The sequence below is a fragment of the Copadichromis virginalis genome, linkage group LG12 (genome assembly GCF_057382275.1).
Source record: "Copadichromis virginalis isolate Kocher_CV1m ecotype Utaka linkage group LG12, C_Virginalis_male_GT1.1, whole genome shotgun sequence".
In the NCBI taxonomy this organism is placed as follows: domain Eukaryota; kingdom Metazoa; phylum Chordata; class Actinopteri; order Cichliformes; family Cichlidae; genus Copadichromis; species Copadichromis virginalis.
In genome coordinates, this window is record NC_140629.1 from 19,939,584 (window position 1) to 19,964,861 (window position 25,278).

At 38.2% G+C, this 25,278-nt stretch overlaps 1 protein-coding gene across 2 annotated transcripts in view; it reads left to right on the plus strand.

The window, feature by feature from the left end:
• Window positions 1-614: 614 nt before the first annotated feature.
• Window positions 615-25,278, plus strand: part of edil3a (EGF like and discoidin domains 3a) — a 142,470-nt gene continuing 117,806 nt past the window's right edge. For both annotated transcript variants that reach the window (XM_085475197.1, XM_085475198.1), the window contains exon 1: window positions 615-1,035. In XM_085475197.1, coding sequence (XP_085331323.1) covers window positions 972-1,035 — 64 coding nt within the window. In that variant the 5' untranslated portion in view covers window positions 615-971. The remainder of the gene's footprint in view (window positions 1,036-25,278) is intronic.

A 25,278-nucleotide genomic window follows, 5' to 3' on the forward strand; every position in this document is an offset into this window, starting at 1 on the left:
AATAAGGAGTTTGGGAGAGGCTGATTATGCGCAATTTAAATTTCTAGCAAGTTCTGACTTTTGGAAGAATTATTTTAAAGCTCTCTCTCTATTATTTATTTTTTTTCGGGCGGTGGGAGTGGGAGGAGGAAGAGTTTGCTCCACCAATAAAGCCTACCATGAAGCATCCTCCGAGTGACCAAAGGACCAAAGTGACTGTGGTCCAAGCTGTATAACGTTTTGACTATGTGACTGCACCTTTAAAACAATAAAAAAAAATAGTAAGAAAAAAAACCCCCAAACTTATTTATCCTTTAAAAATAGCTTTATAACTTAATTTTTAATATTTCTAAAAATAACTTTATAAATACAACTAACTGCGTAAACAGGCATTGGCTTAAACTCTACATGACATGATATCAGAAAGAGAGAGAGAATTAAAAATAAGAAAATAAAAGTCGGCGAAAAACATGGTACTATTTGTTTTTTTTTTAAATTCTAATTATTATTTATTTATTTATTTGAATACACGAGACATCAAATGAAGCGCAGTTCAAATTAAAAGTCATCACTTCTAGTTTTATTTTGTATGTGTGTAGCGGAAGTGATAATTCTTCTGACTCTGGGAGGTTTGACAGTAGTCGTCCGGCAGCACCGAGTGAGCGCACACGTCGCTCTCTCCACTACATCGCACCACTGCGGTAGGAGCGCGGAGGCAGCAGCAGAGGAGTGCCCGGCAGGCACAGTCCACTTGTTCCTGCAGGACAAAATCCAGGTGGCGAGTCTCTCACTCTGTCTCTCTGTGTCTCCCTCTCTGTCGACTTTATCACAGCGCAAGACTTTACCTGAGAGGACATAGTCATATAGCAACAGCTCTCAGGGTAACCCTCACAGTCCAGCCGGAGCAAAGGAAGGAGAAGTTTGGGCTATTGCCACGCGATTTTACCCACAGCTCCGTAACCTTGGAAGTCGGACCTGATTATTGTGAGAGGATGGGACCGCTACTCCTTTCCGTCGCCCTGTGCTTGAGCGCCGCTGTCCCACAGCGTGTGAAAGGTGAGCGGAACAAGTGACAGGCAAAAATAATCATTGTCACATTTTCTTTTCTTTTCTTTTTCCCCACACAAATAGTTCTTTAGCGTGGGAGCATCACCGAACAGGGGATCGATCAGAATCCTTTGGCATATTTACATATTCTACTGAAAGTGACAAAGTGCTGGTGATTATTCAAAGAGGATCGTGGGGAGTGGGGGTATCCCACATGAACGGTTCAACACTGTATTGTTCGCGGGAAACGGAGCAATCTCGGCACGTTTTTTTTTTTTTTTTTTTAAATCCGTGCACGACTCGTTAGTTAATTGGTTTGATTGTGTTCAGAGGAGACCTGTTTGAGTATACAAGCGGCCGATTGTGTATTTTATCTGTGTGTAATTGCTCTTTGATAAAGGGCCACATGAGACTGCGCACAATTAAGGCAAATGTGCACAGCTCCAGTGTTTCGTGCGCCCTCACAGTGACCATCTTCAGCTGCTTGCTTGGCTTATGTGCGAAGCTTACATGGGGTAAAAGAAGCTGAGGGTCCAGGTTTAGCTCTCGTTAATTAATGCAGAGGGACAAAGGCATCTTTCTCCCCTTATTTTCCCTTTTTTTAATAACCAATATAAAAAGAAGAAAAAAAAACGGAATAGAAAGATTTCTTGCGTGGTGACTAGACAAATCTAGAGGTGATATATATCCTGTAATAGTTGCCTTATCATTATTAACCAGCGCAATATTACAAGTAGGGTAAATGGACATTGAAGTAGGGCTGCTCGATTATGGCAAAAATGATAATCACGATTATTATCACTGAAATTGAGATCACGATTATTTGACGATATTTATTTAACCCTTTAAGACCTACTATAGAACCAAGTCCACCAGAGCTTATATTATTATTTTTTTTACATGCTGTAGTGCCATTTGTGGGAGCATTTCAAGTTGCTATACATCAATACAACTGTTATAGCCCATATTTTAATAATATGTATGCATTAAGTCCATAGTAATTACATAAATTGCAAAAAAGTGCAATAAACTACAAAAAAAAATAGAAAATCGCTTTTGTTTTGTTTACATATATTTCTACTTGGAGAAATTTAAGAGGTTTATCCCTCAAAACTTTAAATACAATAAAGTTGCAAAAAATAGTTTACAACAACAGGAAATTTATTTTGAGTGTCTTCATAGTTTTATTTTGGAGATACAGCAATTTTTATATACTGCAGGAAAAACAAAAAACAATCCTATGATGCAAATTTGCAAAGAAAACAGCAGGTGCATCATTTCACTGTGGGAAGTGTTACGAACAGCTGATAGGAACGGCAAAGCGTGTTTCTGGAATATTATGCTTTTGTTCCTGCAAGCGCTTTTTATGCAATTTTTGCAAAGCTATATGTGGAACGAAACCGTGACCGAGGACAAGCTGATGGCATCAGATGTAAGTACAACTCCTCCGGTTTCATATGCAAAACAAATTATTGCGCTAGCTTACACGGTTCAGGTTCTAAAGGGATTTAAAAATAGTTACACAAAACGGAGCGTGCTGCTCTGACCGGCTTTAAAGGGTTAACAATGACTTTAAAAAATAATATAAAATAGTGTGCAACACCACTGAAGTTTTTTTTTAAACTCTCTTTTCAACCAACGGCAGTCACTCTCCAAATAACTTCTGCTTAGCTTTCCGAGCTTCCCTCGGGTCCTCTTAATCAGCGGTCTCCAACCTTTTTTGCGCCACGGACCGGTTTATGCCCGACAATATTTTCACGGACCGGCCTTTAAGGTGTCGCGGATAAATGAGGGAGGGGCTAATAATCGGCTCAGTCATTTTTAATGATCGTTGAAAGCCCAGATCGTAATCGTGATTAAAATTCGATTAATTGAGCAGCCCTACATTGAAGTCTAATGTAGGGTCTTACCAAAACATGTCACACTGCTTTATGCAGAGAGAAAACTGCTGAAAGCTTATAGATTAACCTGACTCCCTGAATCACCGTTCCCATCATTTACATCCTCCCCCCTTTTGCCCTTCCTGTCCTCTGGTGATGGGGATGTTTAAGCTTTTGGCCGCTATATATTTTCCACCATCAGTGCAGAGCCGTACCTGTGGGATACAAACATATATATATATATATATATATATTTTTGATAAAGAAAACAGGGTAGTCCTGATAGAAGTGGGTCATGCCATTGTCCCTGTCTCTGTTCATTTAGCAACACGCTTGCCTCAGGAGTCACACATGTCAGACAGACCTCAGTCTCTACACCGGGAGTGTGCCCCAAGCAGAGTTTCTAAGGCTCCCTAAGCCTCACAGTGTCAACTCACAGTCAGCTGTTACAAGACACAATACTCCCTGGTAGGCTGGCATAATGAATGTACAGGAAGAGCAGAGAGCCGTGGTGCCGCGGGTCGACTTGTTTCAAGGCTCAGTGAGTTAAAAATAAACCCCGGACTAGTCCCTCAATTAATCATATCCCAGTTAAAAATTGTGCTATTGTAAAGGGATTTATTTTTTTTGTCCATCTGCTTCAAAAATGAGTTAAGCTGTAACCTTAGTCACAAAAGGGAGCTTGTTAGAGGAGGAAATGGAGGTTAATCGACAGTGTTAATGTTTCATCTGTGTTTGAACAACAGCCATAGTCATATTGGTCAGCCTGGCAGCTATATTTGCAACCGAACCCCTTCGTCACCGTTGCTGTCAGTCTGACATGTTTAAAAAATCCACAGTCAGATTAAAAGGGACACGAAAGCATTCAGCTGTCATGAAGAAAGTGGCAGAAAAAAATGTCTTGTGATTATTAGAAATCTCTTTGTGTTGCCTTGAAGATACGGTTTACTTACCTTTTGTCATTGCTCAAAGACAGCAGGTGTCTTCTGAGATAGCGGCTAACAAACACTGCATGGAGGATGTCACAGGGTGCCTCTGTCCACTGAAACAAATTGATGGGGTAGAAAGATTCGCCTTCAGGTAAAACAGACTGCATTGTTCCATGTCAGCGTGCAATACATCACCTCCTCTCTTTGGTTACTGGGGCTGACTCTCACACATTGTTTGGGGTCCTGCCTGTCTGTTTGGACAAAGCACATGACTGCACCCGTGGGTTCTGTGGATGGATATGTAAGACGCTTTTGTGCTTTGTTTGGAGTGTCAGCCTTAATGAGTTTTATGCATCTTAATTTTAGCCCCAGTCTTGTGATAAGGACTTCACAATTAGAGGCTTTTAGTCGAATGGACAGCCATCTGGAGTGGCAGTGTGATTGTTTGCTATTGGTGAGCCATGATTAGTGTTAATATTGTTGACTGCTGTTCATTTAAGCCAAAGATTGCACTTGTTTAACGCAGTTGAAGAAGTCAAACAATACACTAATGTAGAAATATTGCAATTTTGCGAATGTTGGCAGCTTTAAATTGCTCATCATGCTCAATATGATGTAGGTTTGAGAGGTTGGGAGGCTTACTGAAGGGCAGCAGAAGTTTTGTTTAGCTGAGAGAAATTGAGCTTCTGCTTCCAAACAGTTGGATGGATATAAATGAGATATACCGACTTGATAGATAAATCTATCAAGGCTGATTTGATAGATTTATCTGAAAGGTCAACACATTTACTGGCAGCTGAGGTTATGGTTGATGTACCAATGAATTTTAATAAGAATGACATGTGACCTACACTGCTCTGCAAAAGTAAAGAGCCACCCCTCATTTCTGTATATAAAATGGGAAAACACTACAAATATACATGGCAATACAGTATATAAGGCAAGAGTTTGTGCAATCCTAATGAGGTTAAAAAACCAATATTTGGTACGACCCAATTATTCTTCAACACTGCCGCAACTCTCTTAGGCAAGCTTCCCTGTCATTTCTTTAAGCAGTCTTCAGGAAAAGTTCTCTGGGGTTCTTAAAGAACATTCAGAGCTCTTCTTTGGATGTTGGCTGCTTTTGTTCTGTTCTCTATCAAGATGATCCCACTTGCTTCAATAAGGTCTGGGCTCTGGGGAGACCGATCCATGACTGATAGTCTTTAACTGTGTTTTTCTATCCAGGTATGCTTTAAATGCATTGACCTTGTACTGGGAACCATTTTCATGCTGGAAAATGAAGTTGTTGCCAATTACATGCTTTCCAGATGGTATTGCATAATGGATCAAATCGAATCGCACGTTTTTGCCTTCATAATTCCATCAAGTTTGAGAAGATGCTCAATAGCACTGAATGTAAAGCATCCCAAAACCTCACCAGAGCCTCCGTTGTGTTTTACAGATGACTGTAGACACTGTTGTACCTCTCTCCTGATGATTTTCAGTACAATTTGTGTGTAATTTGGCATACCTGTAGAAACCTGGAGAGATCCATCCATCCATCCATCCTCTTCTGCTTATACCACAGGGCTAGAGGGCCAGGAGAGCTATTTAGAAAATAAATAAATAAAAGAGAGTCTAGCTCCTTGGGAGCAAAATATGAAGAAATAAGCCTTTTGCACATTACTGTAGCTCTACAGTGCTGTGCACTAGATGTGCAAAGATAGTGTGCTGAAGAAATGAAAGCCTTTTAAAAGAAGATGTATTTGTTTCCTTGCCACAAAAGAGGAAATAAATAACAGCAAAAACAAAATTTTTTACTCTGACTCAGAATTTTGGTCCATCTCTATTATATCTTTAATAAAATGGAGCTTTTGTTTGCAGACATTTAAATGGATATAATGCATATTAATTGTACAGATTTATCCAAACCTCATTACCTTTACTGGCCACTAAAGGTTATGGTTGATGTATGACTGACTTTTAATAACAATAACTGGCGACCTACCTCTACAGTGCTCTTCAATCTGGTTTTAAATGGCACAGTCCTTAATCAGTGGAGAGAGGTCAGACTTCTGTCAAATCAGCAGCCATGATTAGCAACGGATTCCAAGCAACTCATTGGACAACAACCCCTGCACAAGAAAATGCAACATAGAATATCAAAACATAGAACTAAGTGATGTAGTGCCAGCGCTGCTGTTTTTTTGTGGAACTTAATAGGGATATTTGTTGTCAGTGCAGATGTTCACTAATCCTTTTTATATTTGAAGGAGACTTCATTTGTCTGTCATGCTGACAAGGTGATGCATACAATGCTATTTGTCTTTGCCATCTCAGTTCTCCTGCCTACATTTCATGCTTGACTTATATGGAGGGCACTGGAGTGATGGTTATCAAGGTTGCAAGGACATATGAAGAGGAAACGCTTACCAAAGAGCTTTAATGCAGCCTTGAGAAGAAAATAGCAGCATGGTGGTAAAAGACCTATTTTAGTCAATGCAAACTTTCAGACAGGAAAAAAATGGATGTTTCATAGTTATTTTATAACATTTTGTGGTTTTGTTTGATTTAGAGTTCTGTGCAAAAGTCTTGAGCTGCCCCTCATTTCTTTATATTTAGCTTCCAGGTTCCCAGACTTTCTTGTCATTAAAGTGGTTTTGAGAAGTCGTCACTCTTGGATGAGTGACGAAACATTTCCCAGGCTGTTCATCTATGTCCAGATGAACAGAATCATCTTTTTGGGAGTTTTTTACCTGGATGATTGAGCATGCATCAAGACATCTCGAGAAATAGTTCTCCAGATTTTTTTGTTTTGTTTTTAAGAGTTTTTCTTTTACACATTGGCTGCCTTTTTACCCAGTTCTTGTACTTGACCATTTTCAGAGAAAGGTTTTTTCCCCTTTGATAAGCCTCTTAAAACTGAACTATGATTCATTCAAGCATAAAAAGGGCAACAGTGGACCAATATTATGCCTGCACATAACACACAAGTTAGCAAAGAACCAATTTTAAATAGTATTTTTAGAGACTTGGGTAATAGCAGTCTGTCGCAGAATCACAGAAATTGTTCTCATTTCTTAAGCTGCGAAAATGCCAAAGATAACACAGCCTTGACAGATATAAAGTTGTATTTTTCCCCCAACAGGGTGATTCGCAAAGAGGGGAAAACTTGCATATATTAGCACTGTGTGCAGTGCATTCTCAAAAAAGTGGTTTAGACCTGCTTTTCAGTCAGTGGTGTTGGGGATCTTGTCAAAACTGGTGTAATTATGAATGAGGAGAAATACCATCAGGTTTTTATTTGACCATGCAATACTGGAAAACCCCTGATTTTTAATGGTGGGCAATGTGACCTCAAAATTAGATTATGACACTTTGAGAAAATTTATGATATTTCTGACAAAAAAGACATTTGGAGCATTTTATCGATGCTTCGGGCAGCAGCAAATGAAAGACATTTTCCATCCTTCTTTTCCAATGAGCTACTGTCATTGAGGACACACTTCCTGATTTGAAGTGTGAATCTATTTTATAAAAATAAGGTGCTACCAGCAGTGTGGTGCCAGAGAGACACAAGATGTGTGGAATGTAAGCACAAAAGTAACCCAGGGAGTGTAGTTTAACAATAAATAAAGTACCAAATTATTAATATTATTACATTATAAATATGAGCCATATTTTTGCTGTTGAGTCTTGGCTCATGCTTTAAGCCCTGTTTTGCCACCTTGTAAACACATCAATAATTGAATGGGTTGAACATCATTAGCTGCCTGTACTGTATGTCTTCCTTCGTAGCCTGGACAATGTGTGTGTTTTTTTCCTCGAGTCATGAAACACATTTGTTCTTCCCACCTTTGGCAGGAACAATTTTCCTTGCATATTTTGCTGAGTGCTGTGCTTTGTTGGAGGTTGCTGAAGTAGTTTTAGTTTTGGCTGACTTGTGGCTGTTGCTGTCAGTTATGCCTGGGCTTCTCTGCTTGCATGCATTGGGGAACACAAAGGCATGGGGAGGCTACAACATCGTCAGTGTAAAAATATCATGTAAAAATTTATACCAAACAGTCAAAGCTAATCCTCACAAATGATATGATATGGCACAGCCCTAATAATGGTTTCATTTTCCAGCATGACAATGATCTCAGACACACTGCCAATACAGCAAAAGCAAAGCTGGATAGGAAAACAGACAATGGAACACTATCGGTCATAGACTGGCCTCCCCAGAGCACGGACCTCAACATTACTCCAACAATGTGGGATCACCCTGACAGAGAACAGAACAAAAGGCAACACCCCAAGAGAATTCAGGCTATGTTGAAAAATAAAGGCGGTCCTACCAAAAATGGACTTTCAGGCTTGTTAGGATTGTCGAAACTCTCTTTCCCCTTATATACTGTGGTTTCCATTTATGTTTGCACATATTTTAGTAAATCATCCAACTATTTCCCATTTCCTTGCACATTAGAAAAAAACTAAAAAACTGAGGTGCCTCAAGACTTTTGCAGTAATGGTACAATAATCATGTGACCGTCACTGAAACACCAAAAATTATCGTGTTTGAAGCCCAGTTCTGTATCCTCAAGGTGACTTTTGCTTAACTCTGCATTTGGCAGTGAGTGAAAAGGAAGAATTCTTCAAGGCATCAAAGAGACAAAAGATAAACACAAAGACTGATCACCAGTAAAAATAGCAATTTTCACACAATAGCTTGTCTGTTTTCCCATAGACCTTAACTCAAAGGTGATGTTTCTCTTCACAAAACTATGGAAATGTTGATTCTGTATTTCCCCAAACAGTGTTAAAGTTCTATCACTGACTAAAGGCAATATATAACATTATGACAGCTGACTTAAGCTGTGGCGTTCTTAGCAAAGTGTTAATGTCAGGAAAAAAAGCAGGAAGAGCCCCGTAGCTTGAGTAAAAAGATTATACAAATTCTTCATTTGTAGTGTGAGTTATCGTTGAGTGTACATTCATTTTTCAGCTAAGAACATGCAGCGGCCTGTCCCTTTCATAGCTTGAGTATTAACAAGACCACATGCTGGGTTTAAGTAATCCCACTGGGTCACAATTAATGTTTCAACTCTTGGAGGCACAAGAAGACTCACTGCATGTGATGCAAAAAAAGTTGCAGGTAATAACTTCAAATATATGCACTTTAACAAGTGGACCTGCATGTTTGAAATCGTTAAAGGGTATAGTGGATCACTTCAAAGTGACACATGTGACACAATAACAATTTTAGCTCAATTATGCTGTTTTCATAATGCTTCAAACCAAAATTATAAATGAAAATGACATTTCTTTTTGATTACTTGATTTTCCTCCTTACAGCAGACAATTCAGTATCTCTGCTAGTACTAAACCTTACTGCCAGTGGATGGTTGTTAGTGGTGGAACGGTGGTCGCACAACGTAGTTTGATGATAAAGTATTAAAGCATGCAGAAGTGGAACGCTGAAGGTTCAAAACACTTTTGATCTGTGTAACTCAATGAACAGCATTCTTCCCCCTGCAAATGCGATCTTACTTCACTGTTTTATTCATGTGTGACATTCAGAAGACATCACCTGTATGTAATTTAACACTAAAATTTGTATCCGCAATGCATTTTTGTGTGACTCACCAATAAATACGAAATGATTAATTTGAAAAAGCACCGCAGGCTAGTTTAAGTATAAAAAGATGGGAAAAAAAATCTTTTTTCTGGCCCTTTTCCTGCAATGCTTCTTTTATTGGCACATAAATTCAGAAAAAAGCACAAATATCATAATTTTCTGTTCACTAAACTTATATGGAGTAATTTGCAGAAGCGCAGCTCCTCTTGTAAATGAGTAAATCTTTGCATTTTGATGGATAAAGGTCTGTCAGCATGAGGCAGAAAGGGGAAATAGGTTTTAAATGCGTAAAAGTGCCTTTTAGATTTGTTTATCGACACCACAGATGTGACTATTGTTAATAATATTAAAATATAAATAAAACAAATTTATGTCAGAGATGTATTCTGATACCTCTCAGTCATGGTACAGTATCATAACAAACTTGGATTTTTTTTAAAAATTCAAATTCTCAAGGTTCAGCTACCATTTTTTTAGGTTAAAAATCAGAGGTATACTGCAAAAAGAAAGGCCCTGGGGCCACAAGAAAAATATTAAAACCAAACTTTTCACAGATAAGGAAGCCTAACAAGGTAAACAATTGGTAACAGTCAAGTTGGATGAAAGGAAGATAAACCAGGGTATTTTTTGGCTGGAACGTTAAGAGTTTTCTTGTATATCGTTAAAATGTTTGTATCTATCTTTCTCTATATTATTTTAAGAATGTTGTTTTTATCAATAACTGCCTATGCAGATGTGTAGGTGTGCCAAGTGTAGGTGTGTGTGTGTGGGAAGAGGATAGGTATTTAGGAGGAGGGAGAAATGAAAAGCTTACTGACAAGTGTCAATGTGGATTGTAAGTGTATCCTCAGCCAAGCACAATTTCTATGCTCAGTGGGTGTGCCTGCTGAGTGCAAAGGACCCCCTGTATTTGACAGGGAGGTATCACACCAGTATCAGCATTCATTATTGGTTTTGGCCATGAGTGAAGACTTCACCTTTCCCCAACGGATCAATAGGAAGAATAAAGTATTTTGCATTAAGTGCAGAACTGCAGCAGCCGTTAAGTCTGATGAGATGTAAGCAGTTTCAGCTTGCTTAAGTTTTAGTGGTTGACAAACAAAGAATGTAACTCTTGCTTTTGTATGGGAGTATTAGACTCATTTACATCTCTCAAAAAGAGACAATTTCTGGTTGTATTAATTACAAATATGGTTAAACTGCTTCAGATGGAAGTGAAGCTGCTGTAGTTAAAATGAGATTGATTACTTTAGTCTTTGGTCTGATAAAGAACCCACCATATTCAGTCAGGCCAGTCTACTTACTTTAGTTTAGATGAGATTAAGTGCTTAAGCCACCTGTCCCAAGGAGATGATGCCTCCTGATTCTGTCCCAAGGACATACTTAAATGAAGAGTCCCAACTCAGTCTATATTAAAAAAAATCCTTGAATTATGTCTCTGTCTTTGATTGACAGTTATGATGCCATAAAACCTACAAGAAATAACTAGCACTCATGTAAATTAATTAAACACTGTAACTGTTTTGCAACATATAATTTATTTTAAAACTTCTTTGAGGTGTTTTCAGCTTTTTACACTTAAAGACTTGCCAGCTCTGTATTATACAGTATTTCAACTTACATTTGAGTATATTAGTACATGCACTGAATGTATTGTCTGTTTTTCTTTGTGTGTGTTTGTGTGTGTACAGAAGAGTTGGCTTTTGTGCTTGAAGCTTGGAGAGGTAACCCAGAAATGTCATCACATCAAGTCTAGGCAGCAATTCTGGCTGTTTTTCACAGTGTGGAAGTGCATCCATACTTCACTCATTTGGCAAAACACAAAACAACATGCATTTATTTATCGTGTGAGTCAGCCCGAGTTTACACTAAATTGCGCTGAATAGAAACAGGTGAGTGACTGAGAGGAAGCAGGATACGATCAGTCTGGATATGACAAGTTTCAACTGGAAGCCTTTGCTTTAAACATTTTTTTTTTCAGAAGAGCAATTTTAGGTAACGACATAATGTATATGTTATCCATTTTGAAGATAAGTGCAGTTTTTTTTTTAAGTGCAACATTTTCCATCCAGATGTTTTAGATTACCCTTGGGGTTTGTAGTACCAGCCACGGGTAGAAAGAGGGAGAAAAAATAGAGCTGAGAGCCAGGATGAAAATTCCCTTTAACATGATGTTCATCGAACAGAAACCACTCCTGCCCGAAAATCAAAGTGAGACATAGTCACAGTCAGTTGCCCTCACAAAAAGGGCAAAGGTTGCAACAATTTACACCAGATTTGTACTTTCAGGTACAAGTTTCTGATAACTTTTTTTGCTAGAGTCTCAATGCTCAACAACATGTCACAAGACAGCAATAGTTTCAGATGAGCTTCTCTTGTTTTTAGCTCAGTAATAAACCAAGGGCAAGCCAAATGTAGCAGTAACCACTTATTAAGGTCTTAACCCTGTATAGCACATAGTAAGTAGAAAGAAAATTGTGGTTTTATACTAAAATACCAACATTAAAATATTACTTGACACCACTGTGACCAGTTTGCATGCTTTAAATCAAACAGAACTGAATTGAATAAACACTCAATTTGATTTGTGAACAAAAAGTCAGTATTTCTTTCCACTTCCTAACTTTTGCTTAATGTGGAGAATCCAACTGTTCACCTGTTCTCGATCCACTCGTGTTTTTCATTCTCATTGAAGGCTAGAGCCATTCCCAGCACGTACGATATACAGTAGATACATAAATTGTTAAAGATAATCTGAGAATCTGTTTTCAGATATTATTACTAAGATATTATTTTCAAATTTTGTGTCATGCGAGATACTAATAACAGCTCGAGCTGATTCAAGTTTGGTGAAAGGTCAAGGTCAAAATCAGCAAAAACTCCATGAGTATCTAAATTGGCTAAGCATTTGAGCTAAACCTTCATTGTTAGCACCCAAAGTCAAAGTTGACCTTGAAAAAATCTCCAAGTAGTATATCAGATGAAAGGGCACGAAGAGAGCTGTACAACACATTTTTTCTTTTGTTTTTTCAATACAGTGCCCTACAAGGTTACATTAATTTTACAGTTTTTACAGTTTAAAGATTTCAGCCTATTCTGCTTCAGCCCAACTATTTTTGTATGTAATACTTAAAGGTCATGGGTCAAAGGTCAGGGTCATGTCAATTGGGAAAAAGGTTTAGTTTCCATATTACCAAAACGAACATCAGCGTAAAACATTAAAGTTTTAGTGCAGCCCTTGCTTTTGAATTGTGCTCTTTGGGTTTTTGTTAATGGAACAAAGTGTAACAATGTCTGAAACCAAGACCAAATCTGTGGTATAAATGTTGTAACCGAACTGCTGTTGAGATGTCATTTCATTACTAACAGAGACACTGATGGAACCACACCAGAATTTATTTAGTGCTTTTCTGGTCACGGTGATCACTCAGAGTGCTTTAGGCCAGAAGCTGTGTTTCACCACAGCCTCATACAACAATTTATTCTATAAACTTTAAGCACTTTATCTACTGCTCAGCCAATTCAGCTCTCATAGTCCTGTGGGAGCCCAAGAAGGAATGCTCGCGTTGTGAGGCAACAATGCTAACCATTGCACCACCATGATGCCCAAGTGGGGTAGACACAGAAAAAACAAGGCAATTATGTAACAGACACATCATTACTTCACACTTCATAGCAGAGTAACAGTAGTCTGCTTCATTTTCAGATTTAGCTAACTACTGGGACACAATTGGTATGTTGGCAAAGTTGTTACAGTTACATAGTTTAACTGTACCTCTCTGCAGCTGTTTTTCTAAAATTAAAACTGTTTACAGCATGTGTGGAAATACAGGATGATAAGCGGCTGCCAGAATGTGCAGATGTAATGATATGCATTGATATTATCCATATGCTTGTTGCTACACAAGCTGGCCATGTGGTCTTTAAAACGTGCTTGCCTGTTTGAATACAGATGTTTTTTAACCATTTTTCCTTTAACGTTTGTGAATTCAGTCAATTAATCAATCAGTTTTACAGAAACCACAGAATAAATGTTCTCAGTGATAAACAAGACCACTGAGTTATACAAGAACCATTAAATTGTTTGTTTTCACTTTCTCCATATTTTATAAAGAAGAAAAAGTGTGTCATTTATAGCATAGTCATTTATAGCATAGTCAAGCGTTACAACACTGGTGTTGTCATGTTTAATTTTATGCCTCTTTTAGGACTTCTCACATTCTAGAGAAAGCAATCAGAGGAAGCAGACAGGAAGAAATGAAACAAATGTCAGCCTATGCTTAATGTATGAACTGTTCAGCTTTCAAGCTGTTACTTCCCTCTTATTTAGTTTAGTTTTCATATTGTATACCCAACCTAATTCTAACTTGCATTATTAACCATGTTTGATATCGTCCTATTTTATCTACTTTGCTTCTGAAACAGACCTTTGTACAACTCACCACTGTTTGAGGCACATGAAATATTTACAACTTTGATCTCTCTAACCTGTTCACTTGTCCTAGGTGGGTGTGCTCTATTGCAGATTCTGCCAGTGTATTGTGACTAAGCTTGAAATCTTGTTCTGCACCGAGTGTTGAACCTGTGAAGAGTGTGACAGATTAAATTAGCAACTGAAAAGTTCAAAGTTTAAATTGCAGTGTGTATTTTTAACTGTGTTCAGTGCACTGAAGGAGAGTCTTTGTGGGATATTGCACTCTCACTCTTGCTGTCTTCCTCTCTTGCATACACAAACTCTAGAAGTTATAATTATACACATAGAAGCATAGTTCTTTAGTTGTTGCTGCATTTCGTTGGAGATGTGGTTGGATAATAGGAATAATGCTATCGACTGGACACTAGCAGCGTCTAGTACATGTGTTTATCTGTCTGTGTCACATGCTGTTCGGTTACAAAGATGTGTTATCTTTTAAAGATGTGTGCTAAGGCAAAGACAAAATAAAATCACTGAAAAGTGAATACAGCATTTTACGTCGAAGCTCAGTAATCACCCTTGACTGTACATCATCACTCACACTGAGCCTTTTCTTGCTTGACACTGAATCTCTAAGTAAGTAGTGCCTGCTACATGAAATTCACTGACCAAGGGGTAAGCAGGATGAAAAAAAATTCAATTTGTCAAGGCCTGCCCTTTCCGTTGCACACAATGCACAGCTTAGGCCTTCGGGTGTGAAGTATGAAGGGAACAAGAATCAGAAGATATTTTTCAAGTATTTTTCATGTCCTTCGATGTTTCCTGCGTTGAAGAGGAACATTAAACAGAGCTTACCAGCAATTTTTGACTTTTCAAATAGCCTGTGTAAACTTACCTAACAATAAATTGCGGCAGGTGAAGGACCTGCTATTCAGTAAGACAGAACAAAGTAGCTCATCATGTCATCCATATGTTTTTCATTTTAATAAATGTGCTGTTAATTAATGGGGATGGTAATTGTTCTGTTGGCAAGAAAACGAGATCAGTACCATTCTCACATTTGTTCATTCAGTATTTAACTGGAGTAAACAGCTTATGTTTAATTTGATTCAACACTGCTTTTAAAGTGCTGGTTAATCTGTAATAATATTAATTGTTATATTAGCAGACTGAATTTTATATAAGTAAATTAAACCCTTCAAATTTTCATTAACTAAAGTGTTAAAATTTACTTCAAACAAGGCACTGCATGCAGCAGGTATTGCTGCAAAAAAAAGGGAAGCTTTGTTTTGCAAAATATACCAGTGGTGGATAGAAGCAGGTGGAAATCTCACTTTTCTTTGTGTCAAAGGTAAAACAGGTAGTTATACTGGTTAATGTTGTTGTTAACCAGTATAACTATAATGTTTAATATGTGAGCATGCCCATAAAATACACCCATTATAACAGTGTCATTGTTGTGATCTGTTGCCTCTTTAGCAGTTTTTAACATGGATTTATTTTGGTAATCATATGAAAATACGAACCAAACCAAACCAAACTTTATATAAGGATTTCACACACTTAGCATCACAACTAGCTAATCGAATGAAACAACTTCTTCCTATTTCCTGTATTTATGCTAAGCTAACAGGCTTCAGAATCCATTAGACATTTGTGAGCTGCATGGTTTAACCCTCCTGTGTGTTTTTTGACAAGAAAATAAACATGTAGAATTTTACACAAATCTTGATTTCAATTTTTCTTGATAAAATTCTCAAGCAGAAATGTGGAAATATTAAATTAGCCATATTTCCTGCTTTTATCAAAGTTTTGATTGGTTCTCTGAAGCACCCTGTGTCTCCCTGTCTCACAAAAACACTTGCAAAAGCTGGGAAAACATGACTAAACATTTGCATTTGCCGTACAAGTGCATTCTTTGTGAATTTTCAATCAGCGTTGCTCAGTCAAAAGTGTGGCATAATTTTTCTTTCATCCAAAATGCCAAATGCAAAACATCATGACAACAAGAGGGCTAATGAGGTAACATTTAAGGAACAGGGTCAAAGAAATGCCTAGATGTGTTGTTGAATATGCATTAATCCCGTAAATTTGTGTCACAGTTTCCAGCTAAAATGCATTTTTGCTTCGCCTAGTTTGTCTTTCCTTGCCTGTTAATTTGCAGCGGCACTTTCCGTCACAGACACCTTCCTCTTCAGCAGTTACTGCGAAGATTCAGATGAGATGTGAGCTCTACTCCTTTATACATGTTTGATGAATCTTTTTATGCTACTTCTGGGATACAAGCATGAATGTGGGAGATCTTGTCTGGAAAAAAGGTACAAAAGATGGGAGGTGTCCAAGTTTGTAATGAGGCTCTCCTGGCTCACAAGCAAACTAGGGCATCTGTAATGAGCGTGCAGAGAGAAAAGGGGGGGTGGGGGCTGAGAGAAAGCAGAGAGGCATGTTGTGAAGTTGCATCAGAGCATCAGCTGTCCAGTGGATGGTGGTGGGAAGCAGGTGTCTTTCATAGTTCTCCCTCAACAGGACTTGAAGAACAAATATAGTAAATTACCAGCGTCTTCAAACCTTTAAACATATTCAAAACAAAACTCAATTAGCTTGCTTTTTAAAAGGACATTTTTGTCTTCACAAGAATTTCAGACAGGTAGCAAAGCATGCTAGAGAATGATATAGGTGCCCATTATATGAGTGTTACCATTGAAAATAATATGTCTGATGGGATTACAGCAATTAGCAGTATGAAATGGATGTACCACACTGCTCAATATGTCTGTGCAAATACGTAATCTGATGACCGCAATTATTAAAAAAAATTGAAAGGCACCAAGTGGCATTACTCCTTTGTGATATGGCTGTATTGGAAAATGACATATTTACTTAATCCAATTAGCCTTTCTAACTCTTAATGAGCAAGAACCTGAAATAGGATGCTTTTGAATCATAATAATTAGCACAATCCATCAAAAAGCCTTGATGCTATGCATCTCTGCCTGTCTGAGAATTACATCAGAGGAAAGATTTGAGCACTATTTAATTGTTTTGGCTTTTACTTTTGTGACTGAGGGATAGCCATGTTTCTATTTTTTCTGTAATTTGATAGATAGCTAATTGAATAAAAGAAAGTTTTCTATTTTTTATTCTACTTCTCCTTATGGCCTCAGAAAAAAAGTGTAATCCCCTGTAATTAAATGGAATGTCAGTGTACTTTGTTTGAAATTACAGGGTAATTATATTGACATACAAATACTTAGCAAGGTGCACTGAATAAAGGAGGTAGCAAGTGAGGCTTTTAAAGGGAACAGATAAACAGTTGTAATATAGGTAAATGTAAGTAATAACACAAGTAATTTTTGTTGTGAATGACTTCAGGTGTTTTACAGGAAAGGAGACACAAATTTTTGTGTAATTTTAAGTACTGTATAACTAATTTACTGCATAATTTCTTGTGGAAAAACATATTTGGAAATCTTACATTGTAAGTACATTTTATTTTTCATGGCAAGATTCGCATTATGGAGTGGCGTCAGACAACTTAACACAGTCGAATAATAGAACATCCATCGTGCACATCAACATAATGAGTATTAAATAAAGATGTAAAAATACAGCATTAATTCACTCCATAATACTCGATCATCACCAAAAAATGATGGAGTACTTAAAATCACTTATATTATACTTAAAATTACTTACAGTTTAATTTGTGTTCTATCGTGTAAAAAACCTTTAAATTACTAATGCACAACATAAAATTACTTACACATACACTATTTAAATTTACTTACAGTATAATTATTTCACTGTTTCCTGTAACAACCTGACTGTTACCTCTGAAATTGCAGAATATGTACCTCTAAGTATTTGTAAGTAAATATGATAGTCACAGGCCATATTATGAAGTGTTACCTTTTCGGTACTTTTGATTATAGTTTGTTTATTTCTCCTTCATAAACACATGGAAAACTGTCTCACGTGCTTGTTTTGTTAGCCACAAACTCTTCTTAAATTATCAGAAGTTGAGAAACCACACTTGGCATATACATTGCATGTTATGACTCTGAAAGTCATTATATGAAATATTATCATATCAGGTATTATGATGTTATTGTCTTGCCTACCTTGTACCAATTTTTAGCATTTATGCACCTAGAACACCTTACAAAAACATTGTATAATTTTTTATTTTATGACAATAAAATAATATGTATCACTACAAAAGTTTAATTATGCATCGCGTTATGATGCTGGGACGTTGCCTAGCAACCACCTAGCAGATGGCTAAAATGACCCATTTTTCAGCGTTAAAACATCTACCACCCCTATTTTTTTTTCCACATTTCTCAATTTAATTACATACACTGAACAAAAATATAAACGCAACACTTTTGTTTTTGCTCCCATTCCCCATGGGATGGACGTAGAGACCTAAAATTCATTCCAGATACACAATATAACCATCCCTCCCAAACAGTGGTCACAAATCAGTCCAAATGTGTGGTAGTGGGCACATCTGCTATATTGAGATAATCCATCCCACCTCACAGGTGTGCCACATCAGGATGCTGATCTGACATCATGAGTAGTGCACAGGTGTACCTCAGACTGCCCACAACAAAAGGCCACCCTGGAATGTGCAGTTTTTTGCGCTATTGGGGGTCTGGGGACCCAGAACCGGTCAGTATCTGGTGTGACCACCATTTGCCTCATGCAGTGCAACACATCGTCGCATGGAGTCTATCAGATTGTCAATTGTGGCCTGTGGAATGTTGGTCCACTCCACTTCAATGGCTGTGCGAGGTTGTTGGATATTCGTGGGAACTGGTACACGCTGTCGTATACGCCGGTCAAGCACATCCCGAACATGCTCAATGGGTGACATGTCCGGTGAGTATGCTGGCCATGCAAGAACTGGGACATTCTCAGCTGCCATCTGCCCTGAACAATGTGAACCATGATTCATCCGTGAAGCGCACACCTCTCCAACGTGCCAGACGCCATCGAATGTGAGCATTTGCCCACACAAGTCTGTTACGGCGACGAGCTGGAGTCAGGTCAAGACCCCGATGAGGACGACGGGCATGCAGTTGAGCGTCCCTGAGACGGTTTCTGACAGTTTGTGCAGAAATTGTTTGGTTGTGCAAACCAATTGTTCCAGCAGCTGTCTGGGTGGCTGGTCTCAGACGATCTTGGAGGTGAACCTGCTGGATGTGGAGGTCCTGGGCTGGTGTGGTTACACGAGGTCTGCGGTTGTGAGGCCGGTTGGATGTGCTGCCATATTCTCTGAAACGCCTGTGGAGACGGCTTATGGTTGAGAAATGAACATTCAATGCACGGGCGACAGATCTGGTTGACATTCCTGCTGTGAGCATGCCAATTGCACGCTCCCTCATTGCTTGTGGCATCTGTGGCATTTTGCTGTGAGACAAAACTGCACATTCCAGGGTGGCCTTTTGTTGTGGGCAGTCTGAGGTACACCTGTGCACTACTCATGATGTCAGATCAGCATCCTGATGTGGCACACCTGTGAGGTGGGATGGATTATCTCAATATAGCAGATGTGCCCACTACCACACATTTGGACTGATTTGTGACCACTGTTTGGGAGGGATGGTTATATTGTGTATCTGGAATGAATTTTAGGTCTCTACGTCCATCCCATGGGGAATGGGAGCAAAAACAAAAGTGTTGCGTTTATATTTTTGTTCAGTGTACATTAGGTGCCAACAGGAGGCCAAACAATAGCACAGGCATGCACTAGCTGTTATTATTGACCTCATCACCCCAGCTTATTTTCCTTTATAAGAGTCATATTTATGAACTCTGTGTTTCAGATCAAAATTCAGAACTGTGAAAGCATGGTCATCATCTTTAATAGGATATTTAATATCAGCCTAAAGGGATACTAAACCTGAAATAAGTACTGCAGCATTTAACTTTCTCTTGAACACTTTGTATAAGTAACATAAAATAAAACAAAGTATAAAATCAGCTGAGATCGTTCGGAGGTTAGTTAAACAGCAGAATCACTTTGGTGTTGGGAAGTGCTATTTGGGCTGTTTTCCAGCTTTAATGCCTCTGTCTTTAATGGCCTTGTGTAATACATAAACACGTAAGGAACAAGCTTGTGTTCCTCATTACGATGGGTATTTTTGTCAGTGTGTGGAACTGCAGCCTCCGAGTTTTATATTGTTAAATGTTAAGTTTGACAGTGTGTCTCAGGCCATGTTATGGAGTCATTTAAAAGTAATGTAACAATATGTTTGCAAAGAATTGCTTTCTCCAGGGAATAATTAAGTAACGTAATGCAATACTTGTGAAAAAAAAGCAGCCACTACTATTTAATAGAATAGATGCTTGAGAAAGGACACTAACATGATAACCCACACTTAAATTTTGATGCTGTGTATTTCAATGCAACTAGTGTGTCAAGGAAAGACTTTATATAAAAGAGGATTGCTTAGGCACAGTGCATTGTTGGGTCTGCTGGTTGAACCACTCAGTCATTATCCCTTGGATAGGGCTGAAAGATGTTAAATCCAAATTGTAAGTACTAGATTAATAAGACATTCATGACAGGTGCATGATATGAGCAGTGAATACTTTTCCCTGTCAGTTAAGGTCGTGCTTCTGCATCTGTGTATCAAAGATTTTTTAAGGACCTCTTAATTGTTTCAAATCTAAAATGTTTTTGTTGTTCTGTAACCGTTGCATACATTTGTTCTGTAGTCATGGTTCATACTATAGTGGTTAACTTCAGAAAAAGCTAGATCCCAAGTTGCTGGAAAAAAAAATCCTGTGAACCCTCTAGGCCTTGGGCTGAGTGCATTATCGCTGCCCCTGGCCCATGATGAGGAGAAGTATCGATCTTATCCTCAGACGAAAGCCCTCTGTGCACCTCTGCAGGGCTTAGTGCTGGCTGAGGCAGGATGCACAGTAATGAGAACAGTAGAGGGCAGAATGGGGGACCAGCTTATTGCTAACAAGGATGGAGACCTTTACACAAAAGAAAAGAAATAAGCTAGATGGGCATTTCTTTAAAACCCCTCCCTCTCTTCAAGCCACTCTACTTTTTCTTTCTCTAAGCACAGTTTAGGTCTTAACCACACCACGGACTCTAGCCTTGATGGTCTTATCTGGAATTTTGAGCTCCTGTGGGAATATATCTCTGTACAGAGTGGCTAAAAAATAAATTTAGCACACTCCCACTATGAAGTCAGAGAAGCAGTAGAGGCAAGAAAAGAGCAAGAAAGTGATTTCAGCATAACCAAACTTATAAAATTCAGAGGATGCTCCTGGCTGGCAAGAGAGATCTCCAATCCTTTGAGCTCCATTTTTGGATGCTTTTGTGGTAACAGAAGTTGCTTTATGACAAGGACTCCAAAGACAGATTTTTGGGTGTGCAGGCCTTAGAGGTGATGATTACATTTGATGATACCTCAGGCCTCACGCTGACTGGAGCTCAACCAAACCATACGAATTATGGGATGTGAATTTTGAATCATAAATGCTTTTAACATATAGTGATCAAAGTTGTAACAGAGTTGAAACAACTGTTTGTTTAATGCCTAACAACAGATTTAAAAGCCCCCCACAAATAAACGAGAAATAATTTGCTTTTCTTATGTATTATGTATGATTCTCTCTGCATTTTAGCCAGTGTTGGAAACACATCTGTGCCTCCTTCCTTACGAGGGTGGGGAATATATTGAACGCATAGTTTGCCACAGCTACACCTCTTGCTGTTGTTTATTGGAACTCTCTTAGAAAATACAGAAAAAGAGAGATTGAGTTGCTTCTGAATTTAGATTTAACAGTTAATAAAGTAAATGTATCCAATTGCCTGGTTCAATTAAATACTGTTCTGTTTTGTTTGGTTTCAATTTCCCCTTTTATTGCATGTTAGTTTAAAATGAGAAACTTATAATGAAACAAAGTAGTGCTTAAATGCAAAGAAATGCTTGCATTGGTTACTTAGATCAAAACACTGGCGTGACTGTATTCGTCAATGGGTTCACATTTAAGCGTATTAGGAAAAATTATATTTGCAGGCCATATCATAAAGCATGACATCTCCCATGACAGCTCAAAAAATATCAACACACTTTGCAGGTTGTAAATGCCTTAAGAATAAGTAAAAAAGCTGAACTAATATCAAACATCAACAGACTTAAATTTCCTTGTTATAAAGTAAAACCTGACTGAGCCCTTTGTTTGACCTCCTTACTTCCAGTAGATATAGAAATCTGTTTAACTCAGAGGGGGGCGGTGTAAAGGAATGTGCTCACCAACTGTCTGACTTAATAGGAGCACCTAAGGTTTCTTTCATCCTCAAATGTCCCTGCAGCAAAGGCGTAGATATCGTCTCTCTGGACCAGGACCTTCGATAAGCTTTCACAGACTTGGTGGCCAGTGTGAGCTCTGTTATCGTTTACCCATTTCATCTGTGTGATGTGCTGCTTCCTTTAGATCTCTCTCTTCTGTCTCGCTTCTCTGGTGACTTTAATTCCAGTCCACATTCCTGTATGTTAATTTTTTTTCTACTTCTCTTTGTGCCTTTATCTTTATAAGGCAGTTTCTGAACGGTAGTTTGCATACGTGTTCAGCTTACCAGGACCACACTGTCTGTCTTTATAGTTTTCCATGGATGTTTAGCATTTTCAGCCCTCTCAAACATAATCGCTCTCTTCTTACTTTCCCCTCCCTGAGGCCAAACCAAGTTTATTCCCTCTAGCTATTACATCCAATTAAGGAGGAGTGAGAATTTCACCCCTCCTTCCTTTTCTCTACACTAACAATACAGTGGAATGAGTCGGAAGGTTCTCCTCTCTTGTTTGATGTGAACAAATTATTCTTTAGCTACACACTTCAAAAGGAAACCAAGATTTAGTTTATATTTTCCCTGCTTTGTCATTTGGTGAACACAATGAAAAATGAGACCTCTTGACGTGGATTGATTCCTTTTTAATTTCAGATATTCTCCTCCAGCTTGACAAATACTACAGTAGTTTGACACTATAATAGAGTAATTAAATTAAATTAAACGGGTCACAAGTTGTAATCATGTAGCCAAGCTTCCTTGCTTTAAGCAATGAAAATACTGGTTACTCAATGAAATTTGTGATACCAAGGTTTTTTTTTTCTTTTTAATAAAGAGTAGAGCAAGATGGCACTGGTGTTCAGGTGGTTTAAATAGCATAAAACATACAGTAACAAAAGTGTAGGGCGCTGGTTTATCTCAGTGGGACGAGCAGGCGACCATAGCTGCTGGCCCGGGTTCGAGTCTGGCCCTTTGCTGCACGTCTTCTCCACTCTCTTTCCTTTCAGTCTTTACTATATCTATTAATGGCAGAAAAAAACAGCGTAAGTGAAAGGTGTATATATTTGACAACACTTTTTATTTTAGATTTTCTGAGGGAGAGTTGGTTTCTGTAGGCTAGTAGATGTTTCTCAGCTTTCCTCTATGACTTTAAGCCAATAATTATGATATTCTGTTAAATGAACACTGTGTATTAACAATGTATTAACTTGTAGCATTGTATTAACATTGCGTTACACGTGGGCAGGCCTGCTAACTGTTGTTAATATTAATCATAGCCGCTAGCTATTACCTTAATGATAACGTAACAGATGGCTAATGTAGTAACCATATCACTGCTAATAGTTAGATGGCTAACGTTAATGTGTGCGTTGGCTTCTTTAATATTTATGGTAGCTGTTCAATTTCTTGACATTCCTCTTAAAGTGTTGTTCAGTATTGTGAATGCCAGCTACTTCCGTTACTAGTGAGTGACAGAGCTGCGTGCCTGCCTATCTGCAGTAGAGCTATATGTTGTAACAACAGGAGGAAGCGAACACAGCGCTCATCCTGCTGTGAACGAGTATCTAAGCTGATACTCTAATTGTTAGTATTTGAAAACCCTAACATAAGCTTTGCTCTTATGTATCAGTATCACAGTGTGTAACAGTATCAGGTGTGTTGGTAATATACAGGGTGGGCCATTTATATGGATACACCGTAATAAAATGGGAATGGTTGGTGATATTAAAGTCCTGTTTGTGGCACAGTAGTATATGTGAGGGGGCAAACTCCTCAAGATGGGTGGTGACCATGGTGGCCATTTAGAAGTCGGCCATCTTGGATACAACTTTTGTTTTTTCAATAGGAAGTGGGCCATGTGACACATCAAACTTATTGGTAATGTCATAAGAAAAACAATGGTGTGCTTGGTTTCAACGTAACTTTACTCATATATACTAATGTGCCACAAACAGGACTTTAATATCACCACCCATTCCCATGTTATTACGGTGTATCCATATAAATGGCCCACTCTGAATATGCCAGTCATGCTGACTTACAGTGTTGTCTTTTTCCTTGTTTTTTCCCCCACTATTTATGAGCCAAATCTCTGGATGAACAATTCTTCTACCTTCAGAGGCCCTTCAGTTGAATATAAAGCACCACCGCACAAGGGGAAAGCGGTCCTGATGACCTTTAAGTTCCTTTTCCTTCTTCAAAGTCTGTGCCATCAAAAATTCTTTTCCTACAAAATAATTTTTAGGAACTAAACAGCTACTGTGATCCTGGGCGTTGTTTCTCATACTGTCAGTGTCAAGTAGTGAATTTTATATATAACAGATGGCGGCTCTGGTAGGTGTTTGCCTTAAGTACATCCCAAAGCCCATGACAGCAGATTTCTGTGCCACAAATTATACAACTGACACATTTGACAGTTTAGTGTATCATATGGGTGTACAGGCGTTATACAACCTGACTTAAAAAAAAGACATAAAAATAAAATAAAACAAATAACCTCACTGTGTCAGTTCAGCTGTTCTAGAGCTTTTATTATTTTTTTGTGAAAGACAATAGCAGTTAACCTTTAGAGTTCCATCTCAGATAATTGAAGTAAACACAGGTTTCTGATACAAAGGGGTGGAAAATTACCATAAAATTTTAGGAAAGAGCTTCTGCTGCATAATGGGGTTGTGCGCTCTACCACTCAGGGACCTCATTTGCTTTTGTTTATTGGTTGTACAACACCCCGGCAGAATATGCCCTGCATACATAAGAGTGAAAACAGCTTTTTAAAAAAAAAATATTTGACCAATTTATGAGTGGAGATGCAAATCACATCTACCTGAGAACGATGTATAAAAAATGGCCATAGCTACCACGTCACTCACCAGTTTGTGGGTGACACAATAGTGACAATGTCATAGACTCATTATAAAGCCTTGAGATTAGTTTTTTTAATAGTTTTTTTCAATCACAATTTCTGAATAATTTCCTCTTCTGACCTTTAAAATTACAAACATTTACAAAATGGATTTAATATTTTATTCAATATGACCAAAAATGAAATGAATCACTGAACCCAAAAGAATCGCTACTCCTCCTGCTGTATTGTTCAAATGACTTTC